We start from the raw sequence: 25,201 nt of genomic DNA, 5'->3' as shown, positions 1-25,201 counted from the left end.
GTTTAAGGTTTCGGGGCTTCGTAATCAATGTCATATCATTCTATGACGCAGCTGCACCAGCAGTCTTAGGTAGGGGCGGGGAAGGCAAAAGGGAAAGAGAATACGAGAACGTTACATAAAAATGCGCGTAAATAAACAACATTACATCAGAGCCTAAGTTTGTAATCATCCGGCCCTGAGGAAATTATAATACACCTACACGCAAAGTAGTGATTCTGATTTCTGAAACGCGTGCGATGCAGAATAGAATAAATAAACCATGGCTAAAGCTAAACATGCAAATGAACTTTACATAACAAAAGCAGTCGTGTATTACGCCAGTTTTGAGTATGTGATCGCTATACTTTACAGACACAAGCTACTATTGATATTTAGTATACATACATTAGAAATAGTGACGTAGTCACTGTACTGCATTGATACTCTCTTAGCCATATCAATGACGTCCGCAGATTCAAACTAATGTTTGAATCTGCGGTCAACATCTGGGAAATTTAATTTCCCAGATGTTGACTGGAATTTGTGGGTTGGTCGCTCACACACTGGCGGGGCTTTTGTGGATTTATTGGATGATTGTTTTCTGCACCAGCATGTTCGGGAGGCAACTAGAGGGAGTAATACTCTTGATCTGATTATCAGTAGTGATTCTTCATGCATTAGGAATCTGCAGATAAATGAACCACTGGGTGGCAGTGATCACAGTGTGCTGAAGTGGGATTTACTCAAGGAGGTAACTACCATCAGAGGTAAAGGGAAGGGTTTTTGCTTTCGTAAAGGAGACTATGCTGGTCTGAGACAGTATTTAAATTCTATACAGTGGGACCAACTGATGATGTTACCAACAGCAAATTCAAAATGGGAAGCATTCAAGGAACTAATCTTGGAAGCTACCAGGCTTTACATACCAACCAAGAAATATTGTTCAAGGCTTAGGCCAAAATGGATGTCAGATGAACTAATGAGGCATATGGCAGAGAAGAAAAATGCATGGGATACATACAAATTAATGGGTGACGTGGAAGCCTATGATAGATATAAGTTGGTCTGTAACCAAGTCACAAAGGAGATTAGGCAGGCAAAGGCAGATTATGAGAAATCCTTGGCAAAGGATGCAAAGAAAAACAGAAAAGAGTTCTTTACCTATTTAAACTCAAGAAGGAAAGGGATGAATCAGATTGGTCCACTGGATGTTGATGGTTCAACAGTTGAGGATCCAGCTCAGGTGGCTAACAATCTAAACGAGTATTTTGCATCTACATTCACACATGAGGAGTTATTCAGGAAGGGGAATGTCGTAGGTGAAGTAAACATTGGCAGTGAGCTAGATGATTTTCTAATAACTGAGAGGAAAGTGGAGGAGAAATTGTTGAGGATAAACATAAAAAAGGCACCCGGGGTGGATGGGATCTATCCAGTTATATTAAAGGAGGCAGCAAAGGAAGTAAGCAAACCCCTAGCCATAATTATGAGAGCTTCTTTGGACTCAGGGGAGGTACCCATGGACTGGAGATGTGCAAATGTAACCCCAATTCACAAAGGAGGATCAAAGGCTGACACAAGTAATTATAGACCTGTTAGTTTAACTTCGGTTCCAGGAAAATTAATGGAGGCACTGGTTAAAGAAGCACTGCAGGATCATCTGGACAAGAATTCAGTTATAGCTCAGACACAGCATGGGTTTGTTAAGGGCAGGTCTTGTCTGACCAATTTGATTGGATACTATGATGTAGTCACAAAAGAACTGGATGCAGGGAATAATTTGATATTATATATTTGGATCTTAGAAAGGCTTTTGATACTGTTGCGCATGGAAGACTGCTGCACAAATTGGAGAAGTGTGGCATTCGAGGCAAATTGCTGCTATGGATAAAGGGATGGTTGAGTGGCAGAAGACAGAGAGTGGTAATCAATGGACACTGCTCAACGTGGACTAATGTTATTAGTGGAGTTCCTCAGGGTTCAGTGTTGGGTCCATTGTTGTTTTCTGTATTTATAAATGATATTGATGATGGTGTATCAGGCTTAATGTCCAAGTTTGCAGACGATACAAAGGTTGGCAGGGTTGTTAAGGACACTACTGATACTATGCTGCTGCAACAGGATCTGGAAAGGTTGAGCAGATGGGCTGAGAGGTGGCAAATGAAGTTTAACATTGACAAATGTAAAGTACTACATATGGGAAACAGTAACCCCAGATCAACGTATCAACTCTGTGGTACTACGCTGACGGTGGTAGAGAATGAAAAGGACCTGGGGGTAATTGTGCAGGCAGATATGAGGTTCTCTGAGCAGTGCAGACGAGCTGCAAGAGTAGCTCATGGTGTCTTGTCAATGATATATAGGAATTTTTCTAGCAGGGACAGGGATGTGATTATTCCCTTGTATAAGGCATTGGTCAGGCCACACCTTGAGTACTGTATACAGGTCTGGAGGCCTCATTTCAAGAAGGATGTAGAGCTGCTGGAACGAGTACAGAGAAGGGCAACAAGATTAGTGAATGGAACAAAGGGTTGCTCTTACGAAGAAAGGCTTAAATTTTGCAAATTACAGAGCCTGGAGACTAGGCATCGCCGAGGTGATCTGATAGAGGTGTACAAGGCTTTGAATGGCTTGAGCATGCTCAATGCCGATGGAATTCTTCCTATTGCTCAGAATAATCACCTGAGAGGGCATAAATTCAAATTGAGGAAGGACGGATGTCGGATAGATGTGCGGAAATTCGCCTTTAGCCAGCGGGCAGTTGGTTTGTGGAATAGACTTCCATCGCTTGTTGTTGAAGTTGATAGCCTAAACAAATTTAAGGCTCAGCTGGACAGGTATTTCGAACGAATTGAGGGGTGAAATGGGAGTAGTGGTTGTTTTTTTTTTTTTTTTGGCTGATGCTGAATAAGCTTGCTTTCTTGCATCATATGCCTCTACTAATGCTAATGCTAATGCTAAAAGGCTGACACAAGTAATTATAGACCTGTGAGCTTAACTTCTGTTCCAGGAAAATTAATGGAGGCACTGGTTAGAGAAGCACTGCAGGATCATTTAGACAAGACTTCAGTTATAGCTCGGACACAGCATGGTTTTGTTAAGGGGAAGTCTTGCCTGACAAATTTGATTGGATACTATGATGCAGTCACAAAAGAACTGGATGCAGGGAATAGCTTTGATATTATATACTTGGATCTTAGAAAGGCTTTTGATACTGTTGCACATGAAAGACTGCTGCACAAATTGGAGCAGTGTGACATTGGAGGCAAATTGCTGCTATGGATAAAGGGGTGGTTGAGGGGGAGAAGACAGAGAGTGGTAATCAATGGACACTGCTCATCGTGGACTAATGTTATTAGTGGAGTCCCTCAGGGCTCAGTGTTGGGTCTATTATTGTTTTCTGTATTTATAAATGATATTGATGATGGTATATCAAGCTTAATGTCCAAGTTTACAGACGATACAAAGGTTGGCAGGGTTGTCAAGGACACTACTGACACTATGCTGCTGCAACAGGATCTGGAAAGGTTGAGCAGATGGGCTGAGAGGTGGCAAATGAAGTTTAACATTGACAAATGTAAAGTACTACACATGAGAAACAGCAACCCCAGAGCAACGTGTCAACTCTGTGGTACTACACTGACAGTGGTAGAGAATGAAAGGGACTTGGGAGTGGTTGTGCAGGCAGATATGAAGTTCTCTGAGCAGTGCAGACGGGCTGCAAGAGTAGCTCATGGAGTATTGTCAATGATATACAGGAATTTTTCCAGCAGGGATAAGGAGGTGATTATTCCCTTGTATAAGGCAATGGTCAGGCCACACCTAGAGTACTGTATACAGGTCTGGAGGCCTCATTTCAAGAAGGATGTAGAGCTGCTGGAACGAGTACAGAGAAGGGCAACAAGATTAGTGAATGGAACAAAGGGGTGCTCTTACGAAGAAAGGCTTAAGTTTTGCAAATTACAGTGTCTGGAGACTAGGCACCAGCGAGGTGATCTGATAGAGGTGTATAAAGCCTTGAATGGTTTGAGCATGCTCAATGCTGATGGGATTCTTCCTCTAGCTCAGAATAATCACCTGAGAGGGCATAAATTCAAATTGAGGAAAGACAGATGTAGGATAGACGTGCGGAAATTTGCCTTTAGCCAGCGGGTGGTTGGTTGGTGGAACAGACTTCCATCCCTTGTAGTGGAGGTTGATAGCCTAAATAAGTTTAAGGCTCAGCTGGACAGGTATTTTGAACAAACAGAGGGGTGAAGTGGAAGTGGTTTTTTTTTTTTTTTTTGGCTGATGCTGCATAAGCTTGCTTTCTTGCATCAAATGCCTCTACTAATGCTAATGCTGCACTTCGAGGTCATTACGTTGAATCTGCAAACACCATTAACACACTATGAGAAAGGAATCGCATTGGGATAAGCGCAGGGATGTATTAAGGGCAGGCAAGCATATTGCCGTCGCCCAGGTGCACACAAGTAGGCGAAACTTAGGCACCATTTAGGAGGCACCTCTTAACATTCAAACCACAAGGATGCGTTTGCCAGGGCTACCAGTCATTTTATAGAAATCTCCTTGGACGGTTTGAAGATGCTGTCACACACTACTTTTCGCAGGTGTGCAGCAGCTGTTGAATTTTCCGATGGCGATGGGATAGCTGCATCGTTCTGAAAAGAACCACACGTTACAGCGTTTAAGATTGGTTTCGAGTTTCAAAGATTGCACACGTAAAATCGTCATCCATAGCTTTAAAGATGTCACAAAGTGGGGCTCAGAATGGTCGAGTAGTACCACATGGGTGAAGGAGAAACCTGCTTGTAAGGCACCTTTATCGAGTATCTAATAGTTTTGTAATGATTTTCTCTCTCTAGGAGGGAATTCCTCACAGATTAGATGCTTCGGTTTCTGTCCAACGTTTGTCCAGAGTGCGGTTCTCGAGATGTAAACCGATAGTGCGCTACACAGTATGACAGAACTATCTCAGGACCAACGAGGTGATGAAAGACTTTTTAAGTGCACCGATGGGGACCAGATAGGGAATTTACTTCGCAGTGAGGGAGATGCATTTGTTAACATACACGAAGTTCAACTGGAATGAAAAAATCCCGAGTGGCTGCTGTTTGCATAACAATAATGACTAAATACTGTATATTAAACCGTTTTAAGAATAGAAGTTGTCGTCCTATTTAGAACGAGAACTTTTCTCTTCCTCATTTATCCCTTCTACCCTGCTTTCTGGAATAAACTTCCTCCAAGGATATCTCCCGAAAATTTCACGCTACAGAATTTTTTAGTTTAATGTCAACAAATATCTAAAGGCGAAAAAAAAACTTGCTCGACTTTTTTACTGTCGAAAATTCAAAGTATCGAAGGCTTGCATTTGTTATTCGGGTAAGCAACGACTGCTAAGACTCGTGGAGGAGGGGGGAGAACTTTAAACCATTCCTGCTCGTTCGGATCAGGCTCGAAATATCGCGAATCTGGTAGGAAATGCGTGCGCGAAACGACTTTCAAACATTCGCAGATTTTTAATAGTAAATCGATGTCATGTGCTGCCATCTAATGGACAGTGATAGAAATAACTAAGTTCGAAAGATTTAAATTACGTTTTCTCTCATTAAAAGAAAAAAGTTCTTTATATCCTGGCACGAGCACTAGATCAGAGGAATGTACAATTAATTATCTTGGCAATGAATACAATTGTTAACCGTAAATGGCAGTCACGCGGGCTTGAACCACATTCCACTGAAACGTGTATGCATTAATTAAAAATATTTAAAAAAACGCATATTCTAATAAAAATATCTTAAATCAAATAATATGTGTAAATTTATTTAAAAACGACAACTCAATTTTCATATTTTTCGCATGAATGAACTTTTTTTTTGTATTATATCACGCTGATCTTTTAAAAAGTCATTAAAGAGGCCTCCGGAGTCAGGAACTCGATGATTCATTTTTAATGCACTAAACACTGACTCAAAAAAAAAATAAAATAAAACAAAGCATTAATATAAAATAAGTCTGTACAAGAAAATATCTTGTACAGACTTATTTTATATTAAAGCTTTGTTTTATTTTATTTTGTTTGACTTTTAAAAAGTCATAAAACTGCATACAACTCATATCAAAATTGCATTTAGTATAAATGCAAGTTTCCACTGTTTCAACTTTTAGTTGGGTTTTTTCGCTGGCCCATAAATTGTTTATTACTGAAAATATTCTCTCAGGAGGAGCATTTGATCCCGGGAGACACAGGAAAAATTCTACGATTTTTAAAAGATATTTGTTTATCAATAAAATATCTAAATATTTCAACCCATTTATGATGGCAGGTCATTTCGTCGAATAACTCGCCATCGTCAATATTCAGTTTTCTTTTATTTCAAATAAAAGAAACGCGCTCCTCAAGCTTCGTCCCCAGTGGAATTTCTCACAAAACGATCTATTCAAATACTTCCATTTCTAGGAAAGCGCTGTCCCATTGATTCAAACAGTCAATGCAGGTTTGGTAAAATGATCGAACTGATCCCTTAAATAATTTTACATCCACGTTGTTTTGTTTTTATTCTAATTCTGAAATGTTCTTAATATTCAATTGGTAAAAATTCTTGATATTTTCGTTCACTCAACTTTAATTTCAATTAATTTAAATTGACAAAAGTTTCGCACACAGAAATATCTTGAAATTCAATTTTTAGAATATGTTTCTGAAAAGTTTAGGCTTTGACTGTGAACGAAAAATATCCATGATTCGGCTAACGGATCGTTAAAAAAGTTGTTGAAAACTGTGGGACATTTATTTTTCCAAAAAATATAATTCTAAATCAAAATCCTTTCTAAAACCGGTAGAAGAATCGACCATCTAGTTTTGTAACCTAGTAGTATTTTTTTTTATACTGAACATGTATATCATCACGTATTTCCTTCAATTTAATTGTGTAGATGTAAAAGTTTGAATAAATTTGGTAAAATTTAGAACAGGGTTCTCTTCAAAAATGGCGGCGAGAAGAAGAGGAAGAAGGCAATGATTGAAATGCCTAACCCACTACAGTTAGTGTTAGTTAGTGTTTATCCCCCCGCCCTGCTGCTGTTTTTAAATCGGGAACTCGTTTTCCTATTTTAAAACAGCGGGAAGGGGGATAAACGCCCTAAGACTGTCTGGAGGGGACCCTATTCTAAAGATCAGCTACTAATACAAATACACTAATAACTTCAATATCAACTTCATCAGCCTTTTCCGTGCGAAGCATACTCGCTACATCGGGTCCTCCCCAAAACACACGCGTAATACTGAAAAAGTGAGCCATGACGTTATAAGAGGCGAAATGTTTAATCGATGAAAAGGGGTGGGGGGAAAGAAACTAGAGGGCAGTTACAGGCTATCGTGAACAGATTCATATGACATGAGAATTGTAAATGTATTTACAACATAACGAAACCATTGATGGAGTAAGATGGTGAAGCTGAACGCGAGGAATCAATGACAAAGAGAGCCAAGACGGAGACAAGTTCTCAAATATGAAGGCAAGGAAAAAGAGAGTAAATCAGATGCATGCCTTGAAAGTTGGAAGCGGTGGATTCATTGATAATCCAAAACGAAGTGGCAGATGAATTGAATGGGTACTTTTGCAACGATCTTTACCACTAGAGGCTATTTGAGTCTGGAGTAGTTAGTGTGGAAGAGCCAGTTCTGTTAAGAAGTGGCTATTGAAAAAACTACTGAGGGGCGGACGGTATACATCCAATTATATAAAAAAATAAATAAATAAAAAATACACAGACAGAATGCGAATGTATCAACAAACCATTAGTAATGTTAACGAGATCATCATCATATTTTGGGATAATTCATTTGGAGTAGATAAGCTTCACAAATCAGGATCTAAAGAGGTGGAAAAACTACGGACTACTTCCTTGGCCCGTCAAGATCATAAATTCTGCGGTTAAGGACCTGACAAAGACCTTGTCAATAAGCATGCAGTCCCAAATGGAAAAGGGCCGGGTATCTTCACGTTGAGTCCTTGAAGACAAAGCAAAGACAACTAGGACCAATTGAGCAATCAAAATTCAAACATCTCGCGTGTAATGTAGACTAAAAAATGTGCACGCTAAACCACAACAGTCGGAAGCTGCTATAAAGCAATCTTATTTACTTCAAAGCTACAAGTACAACATGCAACATAACACAAAAAGAAAATCAGCATCTTTGTAGAATGCCTAAATTGGTTGAAAAAGAAGAGAAAGCAATAATCTTAACGATCCATTCGAGTTTTCGGAAAAAATGCCTACTACTTATGCCCACTAAAATTGCTTAAATTATATTCGAAACCACTTTCAGATGGTGAGAGCTCGTTAGAAAATACGAAATCCAAGCAGTGTGATCCCAGAGTGGGAGAAAAGCGATATCGAAGGCAGTGGTTGGTGGATAAGTTTGCATGAGTCATGATTTCAGAGACTTTGGCGTCAAACGGCTGGGTAACTCCAGAATCCAGAACGGTACAACTGAGCTTTACAGATTGATTCGAAGTATGGTTACGAGGGACATTGGCAGATGAAACGGCAAAGTTAACTGAACTCGAAGCATCGCCTACAGACATTAGCGATCCTAGGATAGTCAGAAGACGACACAGTGAACAGAAATTCTAATAGTCTGAAGATTGTCATTGTCTTGGGAAAGAAGTTGAGAAAGTGTTCCTGGTAAAACTGAAGCTGTGACAGAGAGTAAGACTCGCTGCTTCTGTTAGTCGGTGATAATGGAGGTTGTATAACAGGAGCGCTGTCTTTCAGCTGATCAGTAACGGTCAACTTGAAAGACTTTGCAAATAGAATACTTTACATTGTATTAGTTGCACTACAGCATTGGTGAGGCCAGGCGCCATATTATTAAATTGAGTGAGTTGAGACGAAATTATTAAGGTCCATTTGTATTGACCGTGCGGTAATTTTGGGATCGTTAATCGACTTACTATGCCTGGTGGTTATGAGATAGATTGTACGAGCCAATATTCGGAGATAATAAATTTAAGCCTAATTATATGCGCACGTTGATTGACATACGTCATGTACAGTTATTGATAGCACGCTCTCTTTACTGCCGCGCGTTTTCCACCTATCGGTAACACTCTCCGGCTTCGTGACATTGATGCATCGTCTGGAATCAAACTGTTGACGCTCGCGTTTCACATCTCGTGCAGCGAGCGCTCCTGTTATTGACAGGCTAGCGTCTAATAAAAGCATTCGTTTGGCACAGCGCGCGGTTTTGAAAATTTGCATTCGCTCGCCGACAGGTCTAAAGCGTTTTAATTTTCAAAAATTAATTAAAAATGTGTTTAGATTTTTCGCAGTTGTGAAAATTCCATCAATCATTTCGCCACATATATTTACAATTCTCAGAAAAAACTGAAAATATAATAGGGAGCTTAAAAAAATGAACAATTTCGAATTAATTTTTGCTGATTTTTCTAATTTTCGCAAGCAGAGGAATTGCAAATTTTCCCGCGAAGTGTTAAATTCCTTTGATTCTCGTGTTTATTTATTTATTATTTTTTTTTTAACATACTGTAATAGCTTTTGGATTCCTTCACTTCTATGAGTATCGAATCCATCTAGTATGAAAGCTAAGTTGAGTAATGTCGACTGTCGCAGCAACGATCTTCAGTAGTAGGAATAAACGCATTTCATTTACCTTTGATGTCGAAGGTAGAGAAGGTACAAATGGGTGACCCGTAAGTGTGTTCGCCCGCAGATGAATTGTCGACCACACACCAATTTGAACTTTCACGAACTTCATTATTAAATTTGAAACACTATGTTTTAAACTGAATAGCTATAAAAAATCAACTTACCAGAAATGGGTGCTGAGTAGGAGATAAGAAAAGGAGATTCAAGCCTTCTAGGATTAAAAATAGAAGAACAAATCCACGCGCATTTAATTGATAGCACTTTCAACAGCAGGCAACAATAATGGTTTCAGCACACTAACAGCAGCAGCAGCGCCACCTCCACTTCTTATATATACGACACATCTAGCAGTGAAAACCGTAAGCGCACAAATTACGTATCAACAAAGCCCTCGTGGGTAGCATGTGGGTATAATCACCGTCTTCCCCACACCTGGTGGAAAACACCTGAGTTCGAATCCCGTCAATGACACGAAAAATTTTTATGGGTCTTTTTCACAACGTGTCTGAGTTAGTCGGTCTCAGGAGAGGGTAGCATGTTTTTTTCTCCCGGAAACTTGGGTTTTTCGTCCAGCAAAACAGAAAATCGACCTCAGAACACAAGCAATTTACAGACAATATACACGGAGGCAACATAGCCTTAGCCACCGATGTTCCTAAAACCCAAACAACAACAACCTCATCAAAGTTCTCATTAGAAACTTTCAAGTACTGATAATTTTTTTTTATAATATCAGTAAAGACTTCTAATTTTGGTCAATTTTTTAATGGCATGAGAAAACTGTGTCATATTTTTTGCGAACCGTTTCCACAATTCAGAAAAATGTTCGCCATGACTGCAATTATTAACCCAAATTTTTGATGATACTATACGTTGCCATTTGATGATACTATACAGTATCTTGTCACTTTCGGTGCGTTTTTGCTCGATTTTTAGGGAAATTTAGCCTCGAGGTACGGAATTTGCAGTTACACTGAAGTCATTGATGTTGATTTATCTTGGCCATTCCCTGACTTTTCATCAGATTCTAAAACATATTCAGCTGGTGGTACTTCTCCGTGGGGTACCGGTCGAATAGCAGTTGGTATATTAGAGCAGCTTTAAGGTCTACTTTTTCTTTTTGGAAATCCCCTACTGAACAGTTGGTACCATGCAAAAATAACAGTCCGTTATATGATCTGAAGGCTCTCTCCATATCATAGGCACGGCGAAAAGCATTGAGTGCCCTTTGTGATTTAACCAGCTATGTAGATTAGAAGCACAAGTACTGCAGCAAATATGAGGTGTCAACCTTTTTTCAAAGTCAAATGCCTGTCCGCATCATAAACCGAAAATAAATTTTCTCCTTATAATCCGGAACGACCACATGGTCAGAGTAGTTCGCAAAATAGAGAGAGAGAGAGAGAGAGAGAGAGAGAGAGAATACAAGAAACAGCTCCGTATTTAGCAGGCACAGGCTTGAACCCCGGTCGTTCAAGGCACGCGAACTTACGTACCCTTATGCCTGACCACTCGGCTACATTTCCTTCCGAGCAAAACCATAAAATTTAGCATGCTGCGCAAGAGTGTAAATAGTGCGGATAATTTTTGTTCTATTTGTGGTGAAGTGATATTTGCATCACAGAAGCGTGTCATTACTCCCGATAACAATAATAAAAAAAAGCATACAGCTGATATTTTGTCTGCAAGTTTAGGGACCAAGAAAAAAGCTGGGCACCTCATATTTGCTGCAATACTGTACTTGTGCTTCTAATCTCCACAGCTGGTTAAATCACAAAGGATGTTCAATGCCTTTCGCCGTGCCTATGATATGGAGAGAGCCTTCAGATCATGTAACGGACTGTTATTTTTGTATGGTACCACCTCTTCAGCAGGGGATTTCCAAAAAGAAAAAGTAGACCTTAAAGCTACTGGAATATACCAACTGCTATTCGACCGGTAGGCCACCGAAATTACCACCAGCTGAATATGTTTTAGAATCTGATGAAGAGTCAGGATGTGGCCAAGATAAATTATCTGTACCCTCCACATCAATAGATCCTGATCCATTTCCTCTCTGTCTTATCAGAGACTTGATTTACCAAAAAATAAGGAAGAACTTTTTGGCTCAAGACTGCAACAGTGAAATCTCCTTCATGATAATGTTAAAGTGTGTGTATATCGGTGCAGCCAAAATGATTTAACCCGGTTTTTCAAAATGGAAAATAATCTCCTTGCCTGCACTGTCATCAATGGTTTAAGGGTCTCACTTAATATTGACTACAACTCTCTGAAAACTCCATAGATTTTTCTACTTTGAGTTTAAAAGCAGTGCTACTACATAAATAGCAACGTACTACCATCAATTACATTAGACCATGCAGTTCACATGAAAGAATCATTCGATAACATGAACCTTCTTATTGAATCCATCAACTACAAGAAGCACCAATGGCAGATTTGCATGACTTAATAGTTATTGCCATCTTGTTAGGAATGCAGCAGGGAAACATAAAATTTTGCTGTTTTCTTCGCAAACAGGACAGTAGAGCACGGTCTTTTCATTACACAAGAAAAGACTGGCCTTCAAGGTAATCACTCGATCCAGAGATAAAAAAATTCCATTACAGTCCACTAATTTAGCCAAGTAAAATCCTGTTACTTCTCCTACACATAAAATTGGAACTTAAGAAACATTTTTTTAAGGCCATGGATCAAGATGGAGCAGCTTTCAAATACCTCAAAGAAAAATTTCCAAGACTTAGTGAGGCCAAAATAAAGGAAGGCGTGTTCATCGACCCACAGACACGGAACCTTCTCAAGGACGAGCACTTTGACGAGACCCTCCATGGTGATGAGAAAGCGGCCTGGGATGATTTCAAACTTGTAACAACAAAGCAGATAACTATAAATAGCTTGTGAGAAACCTTCATGCCAACCTGTCTCAATAACTCCCCTTAAATGTTTCTACCAAAATGTATGCAGTATCAGCAATAAACTACACCCTCTACAAACCATCATGTTACTAGCTGAATATCAGTTCATATGCTTGACTGAAACCTGGTTATCTCACGGAAGGCAACTGGATATCATAGGTCAACCTCTCGATTACCTCAGCCTCCATAATTCTAGGGACAGGAGACGCGGTGAAGGTGTTGCGTTACTGTACTCATCCAGTTTCAAGCAGTCCAGATTTCAGGTGACCAAATCGGATAACTTCGAAGCCCTATGTGCTACATTAAGAAAGGATGCCTTACAACTCCAAATTTGTCTTGTATATCTACCCTCTGACCACACAGTAGATTCACGAAATGAACTGATAGTATGGATAGCAGCCAACCTAGCCCCCAATATCTCCATCTTCATTATAGGCGATTTCAACATGCCTACGCCCAGATATGAGGCCACTGAAGATCTCATATCAGTCATTAGCACATTTGGCTTAGTTCACCAAACTACACCTCCTACCAGGGGAAACCAGATGCTGGATCTATTATTCCACAATCTCCCACACCTTGGTCTGACCGCTGAACACCACAGCTTCCCCGCTGATCACTCTCCCATCACGTTTCAGTTCAACGTCACTGTAAACTCTAACGCTGGTGAAGCTTTCAGGAACGAGGTGATTACCAAAACAGTATTTTCCATCAAATACTTAAACCCAGAAATCATCCTTGCACGTCTCATAGAAATAAACTGGAAGGATCTACAGCAAGAATCAATAGACATTGCTGTATCTAATCTGGCTAACCAGCTACTTGAAATTGCCTCCTAAGAAGCTTCCAAGCAATTAAAATTCTCTGATAGATCCAATACATGGTTCAATGCCAAAGTCCGAAAGCATTCAAGAGGAAACAAAAAGCATTCAGAATATGAAAAAAGTACCATAACTCAGCTGACTACCAGATGTACAAGAAAGAGCGGGAAACCTTCCTCAAATGTAAACGAAAAGAAATCCGGCAGCTGGTACTCAACAGAATAAACCACTCCAAACGTATTACATCCAAATGCAACAAAGATTTCCATAGCGATGAGAAGGTATTTCAGGAATGGGTATCTCTGACTTTCAACGAGATGCCATTAGACCCAAAAACCCCAAACCTAAGTGATTTCGTCATGCACTCCAGACAGTCTCTTTCAACTATAACGCTAACGAAAAAACACCTTATAAAAACCATCAATAGACTTCCTAATAAATCTACAATTGGTCCTGACGGCTTCCATCTATTCATGGTTAAAGCGTGTAGTGCCCTCATTGTGGAGCGCTTCTTGTAATCTTTAATAGCATATTGAATTCCGGATCAATCTCAACAATGTGGAATCGCTACAGGGTACAACCCATATCCAAAAGAAGAAACCCAAAGGAACCTAAGGACTTGAGACCGATTTCAGTGGGCTGCTCTCTATTAAAAGTGTTTGAGAAAACTATCTTATCAGCACTGATCGACCAATGCTTCTCTCATAGATCCAAACATCTTCATACTGTGATCCCCAAAAGATCTACATATACAATCCTACTGGATACCCTATTTAAAATTCAAACTGCTCTCAACAGTAAACCTCAACTGGACGTCATCTTCCTTGATATTTCATCTGCTCTCATCGACATTCTAGAAAAGTACTTTGGCATTACTGGAAGCCTGTTAAAAACCATCAACACATCCTTACACCAAGACAACTCATCATCAGCTATAAATCCTTCCAACAAGAGTGCATTATAACGAGAGGAGTAATGCAAGGAGGTGTCCTGTCCGGTCTACTGTTCGCCGCTGCCCTTGAACCTTTCCTCGCAAGGTACTCTGATTTCTTATCGTATGCAGACGACCTCAAATTATACATAACATCTAAAGAAGCTGAACAAACTCACCTGATAAATCAGCGAGTGTCCGTAATGATCGACAGCCTTGTAGCCTATCTACTGCAAATAGGTCTGGAACTAAATGGATCAAAATCAGCTCAACTTACCTTCACAAAAAGAGAATCAAAAATGACATCACAGCCTATCACAACGGATTACAGATAAGGAAAGTGAAGTCTCACACCGACCTGGCATGACTTGGGACGAGGGCCTCACTTTTCAGACCCATTTTTCGACCATGAAATCGAAGACTTTCTCGGCGATGTGGGCAATTCGACAAGAGCTGACGGGGTTACTGAACGTAGATGTAATCGGAGGATACGTCCAGCGGCGCCTACAACCTATCGCACTGTATGCATCACCAATCTGGTCTTCTGCCCCGACGTCGTACATAAACAGATTCCTGGCAGTCGAGTATTGGGTAATGCGATGGATGAACAGGGTCACGGGCAAAGCATTCACCATCTCCAGGGCTGTTTTATATACCAACTTAAATATCACTCCCTGGAGAGTTCACATTGCATCCAGGAATATTCTTCTTCCTTCTCAGATGCTTACCGGTGTGATTGACGCCCCCAGTCTTCGAGGACTTAACTCTACTCCACGTGCTGGACACAGTAATGACAATCCCTACCTACCGTTGCATTCTATACTCTGTAACCTGTGCTGTCTAATGAATTTCTTCCCAAACAAAGCAGTCAACCTTTTCAATTCATTGGCAATAGACCCTGCGAAATACTCCGAAAGCAAGCCATACCGAGTGAAGATCCCCTCTGAAGCACACAGATTACTTCAACTATAATCATTTTAATAACTGAATTTTGTAAACAGTATTGTAAATATAAGTACTTATGCAAATATTGTAAATAATTGTAATCGTGCATTTTTGTACACCCTTCTTATATGGTAAATAATTGCAATTCTTGCATTTTGTACACCCTTCTAGCTGGTCGGCTGTGTATAAGGGGTGAAAGCAAACACTTGCTACTTTAATAAACGGATTTAATAAAAATAATAATAATTCTGTCATCATACAGTAAATTAGGCTGCAACATGTCATTAAAAATGCACTTTCTTCGCTCTCATTTGGATTTTTTCCCGGACAACTGTGGCGCATTGAGCAATGAATGGCGAGAGATTCAATCAGGACATCTCGGAGGTGGAGAAGCGATACCAAGGCAAATGGAATTCTGCAATACCAGTTGACTATTGCTGGACTGTGACAAAAGATGCCCCAGATGGCGAAGAAAAGGCGTAAAATATAAATTTTATGTACTTTCCTTTTATCAATGTGATTTAATTTTTTTTCCATAAACTAAAATGTATCACTTCTTATTATTAATAAGAATAATTCTTATTAATATTCTTATTTATCCCGCTTTAAGCCTACATAGTATTTTATAGAATATAAGGCATAGTGGGTATGACTTATATTCTATAAAATACTACAAAAACTTGAGCAAAATAGTTTCTTATTGCTGGTTTCTCAACTCTACACATTTAAAACAATACAGAAAAAAATGCTTTCATCAAAGAAACAAAAAAATATATATATTAAAAATTTGTTGGCCCGTGTTATTTTTAATTTCAATTATTTAATTATTTAATTAAATATGTCAACATTTTTATCTAAAATATTTTTTCTATCCACAGGGGAAAAGGCGGGAGGCTTTAGGATCCAGGTCAATGATGGCCTCAACTACGATTCTCCTCATGTTTTCACCATTACAGCCCGACCATTACAGATTATTCTACTGACCAATGAAAAGTTGAGCATTCTTCCAAAGATGCAGCAGTCGATTACAAAAGATCACCTATTGGTGACTGTCAACGACAAAGACACTGCGCGAAATGTAACTTACCACATCATCAAGGAACCAACTTTGGGAAGAATTCTTCTTGAAAACTCAGATGGTTCTCTGACTCCAGTCCAGGAATTCACCCAAGACCAAATCAACAAGAATCTTGTATTGTACGAGCAAAGTGAGCCAGTGTCGGGTCTAACAGCCAATGATTCTGTAACTTTTAACATCGAGACACAACATGCACAAACCATCAAAAATGTGTCCTTTGCCATTGAAATATCTATCGGAAACTTTGGGACTATTAATCTCGATCAAAAGGTATCGCTGCATCCACTCGAAGTAAACGAAGGAGGTAGCGTTGCTGTGGGCCAAGAACACATTGACCTTTCGCAGCTCATAGGCCTCTGGCAAGGAGAAGGAAAAAATGATGTTGCTAAGAAACTCAAGATTATCATCCATACACTTCCAGTAAACGGATGGTTAGAATTAGATGGAGAAAATGTCACCGTGGGTAGAAGAACACAGTTTAGAAGAGAGGACGTGCGCAAAAAGCGACTTCGCTATCATCACGACGATTCAGAAACCTTTAGTGACAGCTTTTCTATGGGATTTTATTTATCTGAAGATCGCGGATCTCCTGATATTTTATTGTCCAATGGCACAATGAACATAACAGTGTATCCTGTCAATGACCAACCGTTTCATCTGGTTACTAGAACTCCATCCATAGAGGTTGTCCAAGGACAATCAGCACTTATCAGTTCCCGTAACCTCAGTGTTATAGACGCAGACAGAATACCAGAAGAGATCGTGTATAAGATCATCAATGGCCCAACAACTGGAAAGGTGGTGTACGGTACAGGAGGGTGGGCACCAATCCAAAACTTTACTCAAGAGGATCTAAACAATAACATGGTGTTTTATGTACATGACGGATCTAAAACGAACAAAAGTGTCTTCCATTTCCGAGTGAGTGATGGCAAACATGACGCTATCTTTACCGCATTCAACATTGACGTAGTTCCCTTGTCTCTTCAGCTTGTAAACAAAAGTGCAATTGAGGTTCTACAGGGTAACGCTGAGGTATTCTTGAAACCAAAGAACCTCGGAACGGTCACTAACGGACAACGTGAGGACATCTGGTACAACATCACATTACAACCCAAGTACGGATGGGTTTTTGTGAACGATGACAAAGTCAACGAGTTCCGGCAATTAGACGTCGATAAAAACACCGTCGTCTACCGGCAAATGAACCTAGAGGAGCCGTCTGATTTTTTTCTGGTTACCGTGTGGAACCAAGAGAATGTCATTGAAGACCATATAGTGAACATCACCGTAGTTCCTCTGGTGAAACAAGCAGCATTCAACGTGACAACCGGAGGTACAGCGAATCTGACACTTGCCGTTCTGGATGCCACATCCCTAGCGGAGAAGACAAAGAGCAATCCAAGATACTTGGTGACGAGAATGCCGAAATACGGGATGCTAATTAAACACCATTCTAAAGGAAGAGATAAAAGAAGAGTCCCCAACACTTTTGACTTCACCCACGAAGATGTTGTCAAGGGAACCATTGCATACAAGTGCCGAGATATGGTCTTGATGGGAACTGTCGCGGACAGCTTCGAATATCTGCTTACAGCGCCTCAAGTGCAGCCAGCACGGGGAAGATTTGTAATCACGGTACAATCCAGGATGTCACCTGAGTCGACAACAGATCGAGATCATGATGGTTATCGAACGCTCTCCCCAAAGCACCCCACTGTTCCGGGAATTAAGGACCTCCAAACGACACCTCCGGATGGTGACGCCGGAGTATACAAACCAAGCATTAGCAACGACCACATCCTCATCATCGGGGTGGTAACGAGTGTTCTGGTATTGGGTGTTATTATTGTGGTAGTGATCAAGTGTCGTGCGGTACAACGGAAAAGACATCGTCGGAACGTGCCTCAACAAGACGGTAAAGTACCCGGATCACACACCGCTCAGACTGAACTCGACGTATCCGAACGTCTGCCGTCCAACGGAAGCTTATCGTTGTCGGACGATCTTCCGCCGCCAGCGCCTCCTACCTCACCGTCCAGTACAGGTAGCCGAAGCGGTCGAGATACACCAAAGCACAGGACGTTAACGCATCGGAGTAAACGATCAGACATTGATCCAACGCTTCCGCCCCCTCCGTATGTGTTGGAGAACGGAGAGTGGACGGAGGTCAGCCCTACGGTGCCTATGTGTAAAGTAACCCCGCTCAGTCACAACGAGCAACTGGAGATCAACGACACCACCCTCAAAGCTCCGTACACAATAAGAGATTCCTCCGACATCAGTGATGGGGAGGACTGGAATCACTACGAACCGGGTGATATCAGGTACGGGCCTCCGGGCAATCCCGTGCTCAGGAAAAACCAGTACTGGGTGTGAAGGACAGTGGTGCTGTGCGGTAGCTCCATTAGAGCGCATTTCTGTGTTTTGTATTTGTCTGTGTGTGTGTGTATGTGACGACACAGGACGGGCTGGACCCAACAATGTGTGTGATCTTCTCACGGCCGCCTCCTGAGAAGTCGGAAGAAATTTCCTACATCAGTTGCCTTTCTGTCCTCACAAGATGAGACAGACTATTTTAATAAATGAAGGAAAATAATGGTGCTGTGTTTTAACCTCTCTCTCTCTCTCTCTCTCTCTTTCAGAGCAATAGAAATATGGGGTTGCAACGTCCTTCAATTGCTTCAAATTGCTCATTGCATTTAATGCATTCTAACCACAAAACAGATCTGTTGGTCCTAAATACAGAATTCGCGATATGGCTGCACACAGTGACAAAACTCAAGGAAATCTGGACATCCACAATCATTCATTAGAATAAGTACAGAATAATTAAAAATTAGAATAAAATTTGTTATCAATTAAAAGTTAAAAACGTTAAAGTTAATTATAAAAATCTTTAAAAAGGAATTTTACGAAAGGACAACTTCAACTAAAAATACAAAACTGCATTTCTTAAAATGTCAAGGTAAGTCAAGAATTGAGGGAGGAATGAGAAATGTAGTACTCAGACCATAAACTCCTAAAATATTTGAAGTTTCAAAAATATAAGTTTAAAAAATGAATGAGATTCTGCTGCGCTCCAAATACAGTCTCATCTTCAACTACCTTCGGGTTTGAATTGATCCTGTTATTGGGACACCGAAATTATAATGACGAATACCTTCCTTCCTGAACGAAGAAAGAACGTTTTTATATTCACAACTCATGACAAGATTAATCAAAAGACACGTCGCCAAATTTGTTGTTGTTGTAGGGTTTTAGGAGCATAAGCGACTGAGGCCATATTGCTCCCTGTATATTGTCTGTAAATTTTGTGCGTTCTTTAGTTGAGTTTCTGTTTGCTGGACCAAAAACTTGAGTTTCCGGAAGTAAAAACCATGCTACCCTCGCCTGAGACCGACTAACTCAGCCACATTGTGGTAAAAAGACCCATAAAAATTCCTCACGTCATCGACGGAATTCGAACCCAGGCCTTTGTTCTACACAGGGATTCTACCAACTGTGCTACCACACAGACTCGAGGACATATATAGCTAAAGAAGGCAGCATGGGACAGTTAGAGAAATCACGCGTTGTTGTAGGGTTTTAGGCGTATCAGCGACTTACACCACTCTCTGCTGTGTGATCGATTTGCCTGTTTGCTGGACGAAATATCCCAGTTTCTGCGAAAAAAAACTTGCCTCTCATGAGACGACTAACTTAGCCACGTTCTGAAAAAACCCATACAAATTCCTAGCATTACTGACGAATTCGAACGTGTGTTTTTTCCATCTTATTAATGGGCAAATGTTTCGCCCATTAATAAGAGAGGAAGGCTAAGTTGGAAATGAAAAACTATAGAACGATGAATCTGACGTGATAGCGTGTAGGACAATGAAATCGGTGATTAAGAATGCAATACACATATATCCCCATGAGAACGAAGTCTTAAAAGGATATCTTAACGAAGTCTTAAAAGTCTTCAAAAAAGCAACAAGTTTAGCTCAGTATTTTGGGCAGCTTCTCCTCACACACACCCCACAATTCAATTAATCCCAGAAGTTCTCTGTACGATTGAGGTCAGGGATCTGGATTGGCAGCCTAACTTTTCGACCCTCGTGTCGTCAAAGTAGTCCGTCACAAGTCGAATGGTATAACATTGAAAGTTGTCCTGCAGTACAGGTATAGGCCTTCCCACACGTGCTGCCAGAACGTAGGTAACGCATTATTGTCCAGGACGTTTAGATTCATGACCTTAGCATTCATGTTTTCGCCCAAAACAACCAATGGTCTCAGACCAAATCGTGAAAAAAAAATCATCACAGTGTCATCTGCCAAACTTCATTGTCGGGAAGATACAATCCGGCAGGTAGTTTTTTCCGGGCATGCACCACACGAAGCACGTCAGACTCTAATAGACCAGGGAGTTTTTTTTTGGCTGGTGCAGCATAAGCCTCAGGCTTCCTTGCACCATATGGCTAATAATAATAATAATAATGTACCATGACTCGTCACTCCAAAGCACACTTTCCATTGTCTTTGGTCCAAGAATGGCGGGCCTTACACCAAGCTAGACGGCATCTGACATTAATCGGGATGGTTGTCCTCGAGAAATCATGCTCGTGGACAACTGCACGACCGTGGTAAATAATATCCTCCAGCGTACTGCTGGCTATACTGGTTCTGACATGTGTCCAAATTGTCTCACTGAGAGTCTGTGTGCTACGACAACAACGTCAACCCGCGTTCCGAGCAGACGATCCTTTGCAGAGCTACCCTATCACGTTCCGTCATCTCCGGAACGTGACACGTTCGGCTACCATTTGCAGATCACTTCACCAATCGTTGACCTAGGGATCTTCAGTGCCGTTGAAATGTCAGGTTACACACTGATTGTTTATGTGACACTATTATCATTCGTGCTGGAAGTCTGTTAACTCCGTTGATCGCGGCATCTTGCATTCACAATCATACTACTCTCTCCATGAAGGACTACGAGCATATTTATAGTTGTGTCTGACGCGATGTGCTTGGATAGAACGTGGCCAACAGTCAACAGAGGGGTGTTCGGATATTAATGGTACAGCAGTATATATTTTAGTAAAGCTTTTGATTCGGTTCCCATGAGATGCCACCCTTCAAACTGTAAAGGATTATTGGGGAGATCCTCAAGCAGATCAGGTTCTGGCTAAGTAAAACGAGATAGGGTGTGAAATGAAAATTAATGGGTATCCTTCAGAGTGAATTAATGTAGCGAGCAGAGTCCCTCAGGGTTTAGATGAACCCTCTTGCTTCTCTTTTTTCTCAATGATATTAATGAAGTGTATAGGGAAAGCTATCATAGTTTGCTGATGATTTTAAGGGAGGTAAGAGGGTTAAGAATACTGGCTGCTTCAGAATGACTTAGATCAATAATTCATATGGTCTGAAAGGTGGCAGCTGAAGTTAATGCTAAATGGATGAATTTTCTTTCTGGGAAAAGAAATTTGGGGATGACGAACAAATTGAATTAAAAGTTCTTTAGGATCAGAAAAATTTAGGGGTTACGATAGAAGCAGACATGAAGTTTTCTTAGCAGTGTAAACTGAAGGCTAAGGAAGGCTAGAGTACTATCAATTATCAGCAGAACCCTTGCCAGCAGGGAGAAGGATGTTATTATTCCTTTTTATAAAAAGATGGTTAGATCTCATTTGGAATATTATATTGAGATCACGAGGCTTCATCTACTAAACGATATCGAAATTTTTGAGAGATGGTAGAAAGAAGGACATCTAGATCGGCTACGAGGTGCTAAGGGTTGTCCCTGTGAGAAACATCTGAGATGTGGAACCCAGAGCCTATAGATTAGGAGCCCCTGATAGAAGCGTTTAAGGCCCTTAAAGGAATAAGTAGAATGATTGAAAGAGGTATTTTCACGTTGGCACGTGAAGCAAGAACAAGGAGTCACAAATCACAAAAATCTTGAGAAGAAACAGAAGATTAGATTTCGTGAAGTTCGCCTTCAGACAGCGTGTTGTTGATCACTGGAGTAAGCTGTGAACCAGTGGATTGCTATTTTCTAGAAACGGGCAAATTACGATTGACTTGGGGATTTTTTTTTTTTTTTTTCTAAAGCAAATAATTTGCATCAGTTGGCTCCATTCGCACTCATGCTATTAACTTTAGAGTTTTCTCACATTGTTTTATGTACGATAAAAAGAGCCGCAACCTACAATAATAAATTATCTGTTTATACTGAAGGCCTTATAAGATCAGAGGAGTTTTCAAGATGGGAAACACAAAAATCCCCTGCGGTTAGAAAGGGAAACACCCTTTCTAACCGCAGGGGATACGTTCCTGAAAGGTAGCGCATTTGGCACAATGTACTTTTTAGGTAAGCAAAATACTGCGTTTGGCAAAACTTCGGTTGGGAGGACTAAGGTCCGGTAGAAAATGGGGGGACTAGGGGATAAATAATAAATATGCCAATAAAAATATATGCATATAACACACAGCGAACTTTGTTTAACATTTATACAACATGAAAATAATGAAGAGGTTAATAACAAAATAAGAAAAAAAAAGTTAAGAACAAAGTGATGGAACATGATATTTACGCATGCTCCCAACCTGTCGGCCATTTCCTTAGGTCGCATATTGTGCCTAAGGTATAAAACCGAATAAAGTGCCAAACAAACCGGACATTTAAAACCAAACAGTTGACAACACTACACAGTTCGACAAAATTAACAGAACGCGTAGAAAACGTGCTGTAACTCGTGGTGTAGTTCTATTCTCTGATGAGTTCCGTTTTAGCCCACAAACAAATTCTATACGTTATTTCATCTGGGGACAACGAAGACTGTGGTACCATTCCTCCAACATCACAGACAGAGACACTTAAGGTGGAGGCGCTGTCCTCGTGTGGGGCGGAATAATGATCAACGGCGGCACCCCTCTTCATGTTTTTGATATGGGGATACCGTAACTGCGCGGAGGTACCGAGAACAGGACGTTTTCCTTGAACCCTATCTGCGACTTTTTAGGGGTTCGGTTGGCCCACATTTTCTTTTCATGCAGGACAATGACACTGCCCATAGAGCTCAAGTGATGGAGGATATCTTGAAACTGAAGATTTCTAATGACTGCCGTGGCCAGCATAACCACACACTTCAATCCGATTGAACATGTGTGGGACGCCTTTGGGCGTCGCACTGCACGCTGACAGCCAACTCCTCGGTCACTTGGTGAGCTAAGGTCTGCGCTGGTAGGAGAATGGGATTTGTTGCCACAGAATCATATAGACACCTTTATATCGAGCATGTTTTACCGCTGTCGGGCTAGTTTTGCCGTTGGAGGTGATCATGCGCTTTATTGATGTCATGTGACCATATTTTAGAGCTATTGTATTGACTTCTGTACTGTGACCTTATTGGTAATTCTTATACAGTCCCTATAAATGTCCCTTATAACTCTCCGAAGTTTCTCGCTGTCTCCTCATTTCATCGTTATTCTATGGTACACCACCACCAAATTTTGTCTCGCTTCATCGCAAGCTGCACGAGTTACATCACGTTTTCTACGTGTTCTGTTAATTTTGCCGTGCAGTGTAGCTTAGACTGCAGTAGTTCCCAAATTGTGTCCCATATCTTGGTGTCCCGCGAGATTAGGCAAAAAAACTCCATTCGATTTAAATAACAAAATTTTTGTTATTTAAATTTAAATAGAGTGACAAAAGTTTGGAAACCACTAGCACGGAACATTAAAAAAAAATCATCTTTTTCTGCAATACCCACTAACCTGCTCTAAATAAGCGATTTTGATTTTTATGGCGCGAGGGCAACTAAGGCCATGATGCGCCAAGTTCAATTCTATAAGTAGATGGAAGAATAACTGTCATGTTCTTCTGTTTAACGAGACTAGACTGAACCGTTCGGCCTTTTCACGCAGCATATACAAAATTAAAAAATGGATTGTAAAACTTTGCTATACAAATCTAAAACCGCATTATCTGAAATTCGTGGCTGGGGAGTGATTACAGGATTTGATTTACCTTTTTAAAGCAAAATTATTATTCTATTGATTAATCACATGGAAGTATCTCCTATGTACCTCTTTCAAGGAATTAATATTTCTGTGATTTGGTATAGGATTATCACATGCACAAAACAGCATTCTCCATCAGCCATATTTTCTGAAAACATACCCCTTTAGAGATACCCTCCTAGCTCGCCTCCGATAACGCTCCAAATGCAGTCGAAACATATAATAGGTGAGATTGATTACGCTACAAATCTACATTCAAAATGAAGTCTTGATTACCTGATAACTACTCGAGTCTTCAATTTGAATGCACGCTGTCCCACCAAAAGTTGAGGCATTTGTAGTTATGAATAAAATGTGTTTTATTCGAATACCGTAATTTCCGGTATATAAGACGCATCCAACGTAAGTCACATCCTCATTTTAGAAAGCAATTTTGGAAAAAAATATTTAAGTGCTTGGTAAAGAAAATTTCAGCGTACAGCGAAGGTTTTACACATCGTACAACGCCAATGAGGTGTTGTTACTACTATTGCACTCTTCATTGCCGATGTTATGTTCTGAACGTTCACTTTTTTCAAAAGGTGCATCGTCTTCAGAGCCAACGAGGACATTGCTGACTGCACATTTGTTGAAAGACATTGCATCTCTCTCTCTCTCGTGTTTCACTAACGCGAATTTTTAACCCAACTGAACACATGGGAAATGGTTGGTAGCTTCATTAAGCCTGCTGGTATCAAATCGGGATTTTGCATCCACTCATTTGTTCCGCTCCTTACACATGAATACTTTAAAGGGTTTGTTTAAAATGTCCAACAGCTGCAATTGGCTAAGGTCTCCCGGAATTACA

At 40.4% G+C, this 25,201-nt stretch overlaps 1 protein-coding gene across 1 annotated transcript in view; it reads left to right on the top strand.

The window, feature by feature from the left end:
- LOC150080703 (chondroitin sulfate proteoglycan 4-like) overlaps positions 1-18,806 on the top strand; it is a 162,630-nt gene extending 143,824 nt beyond the window's left edge. Inside the window, exon 4 of the mRNA XM_090381724.1 lies at positions 16,148-18,806. Within this exon, the coding sequence (XP_090237850.1) occupies positions 16,148-18,726 (2,579 nt within the window). The 3' untranslated portion in view covers positions 18,727-18,806. The remainder of the gene's footprint in view (positions 1-16,147) is intronic.
- The last annotated feature ends 6,395 nt before the right edge of the window (positions 18,807-25,201 follow it).

This window comes from Mastigoproctus giganteus, chromosome 9, assembly GCF_048544385.1.
Source record: "Mastigoproctus giganteus isolate SK-2022 chromosome 9, ASM4854438v1, whole genome shotgun sequence".
NCBI lineage: Eukaryota > Metazoa > Arthropoda > Arachnida > Uropygi > Thelyphonidae > Mastigoproctus > Mastigoproctus giganteus.
Note: the sequence above shows the minus strand (reverse complement) of the source record. Positions and strands in the feature narration are given on the sequence as shown.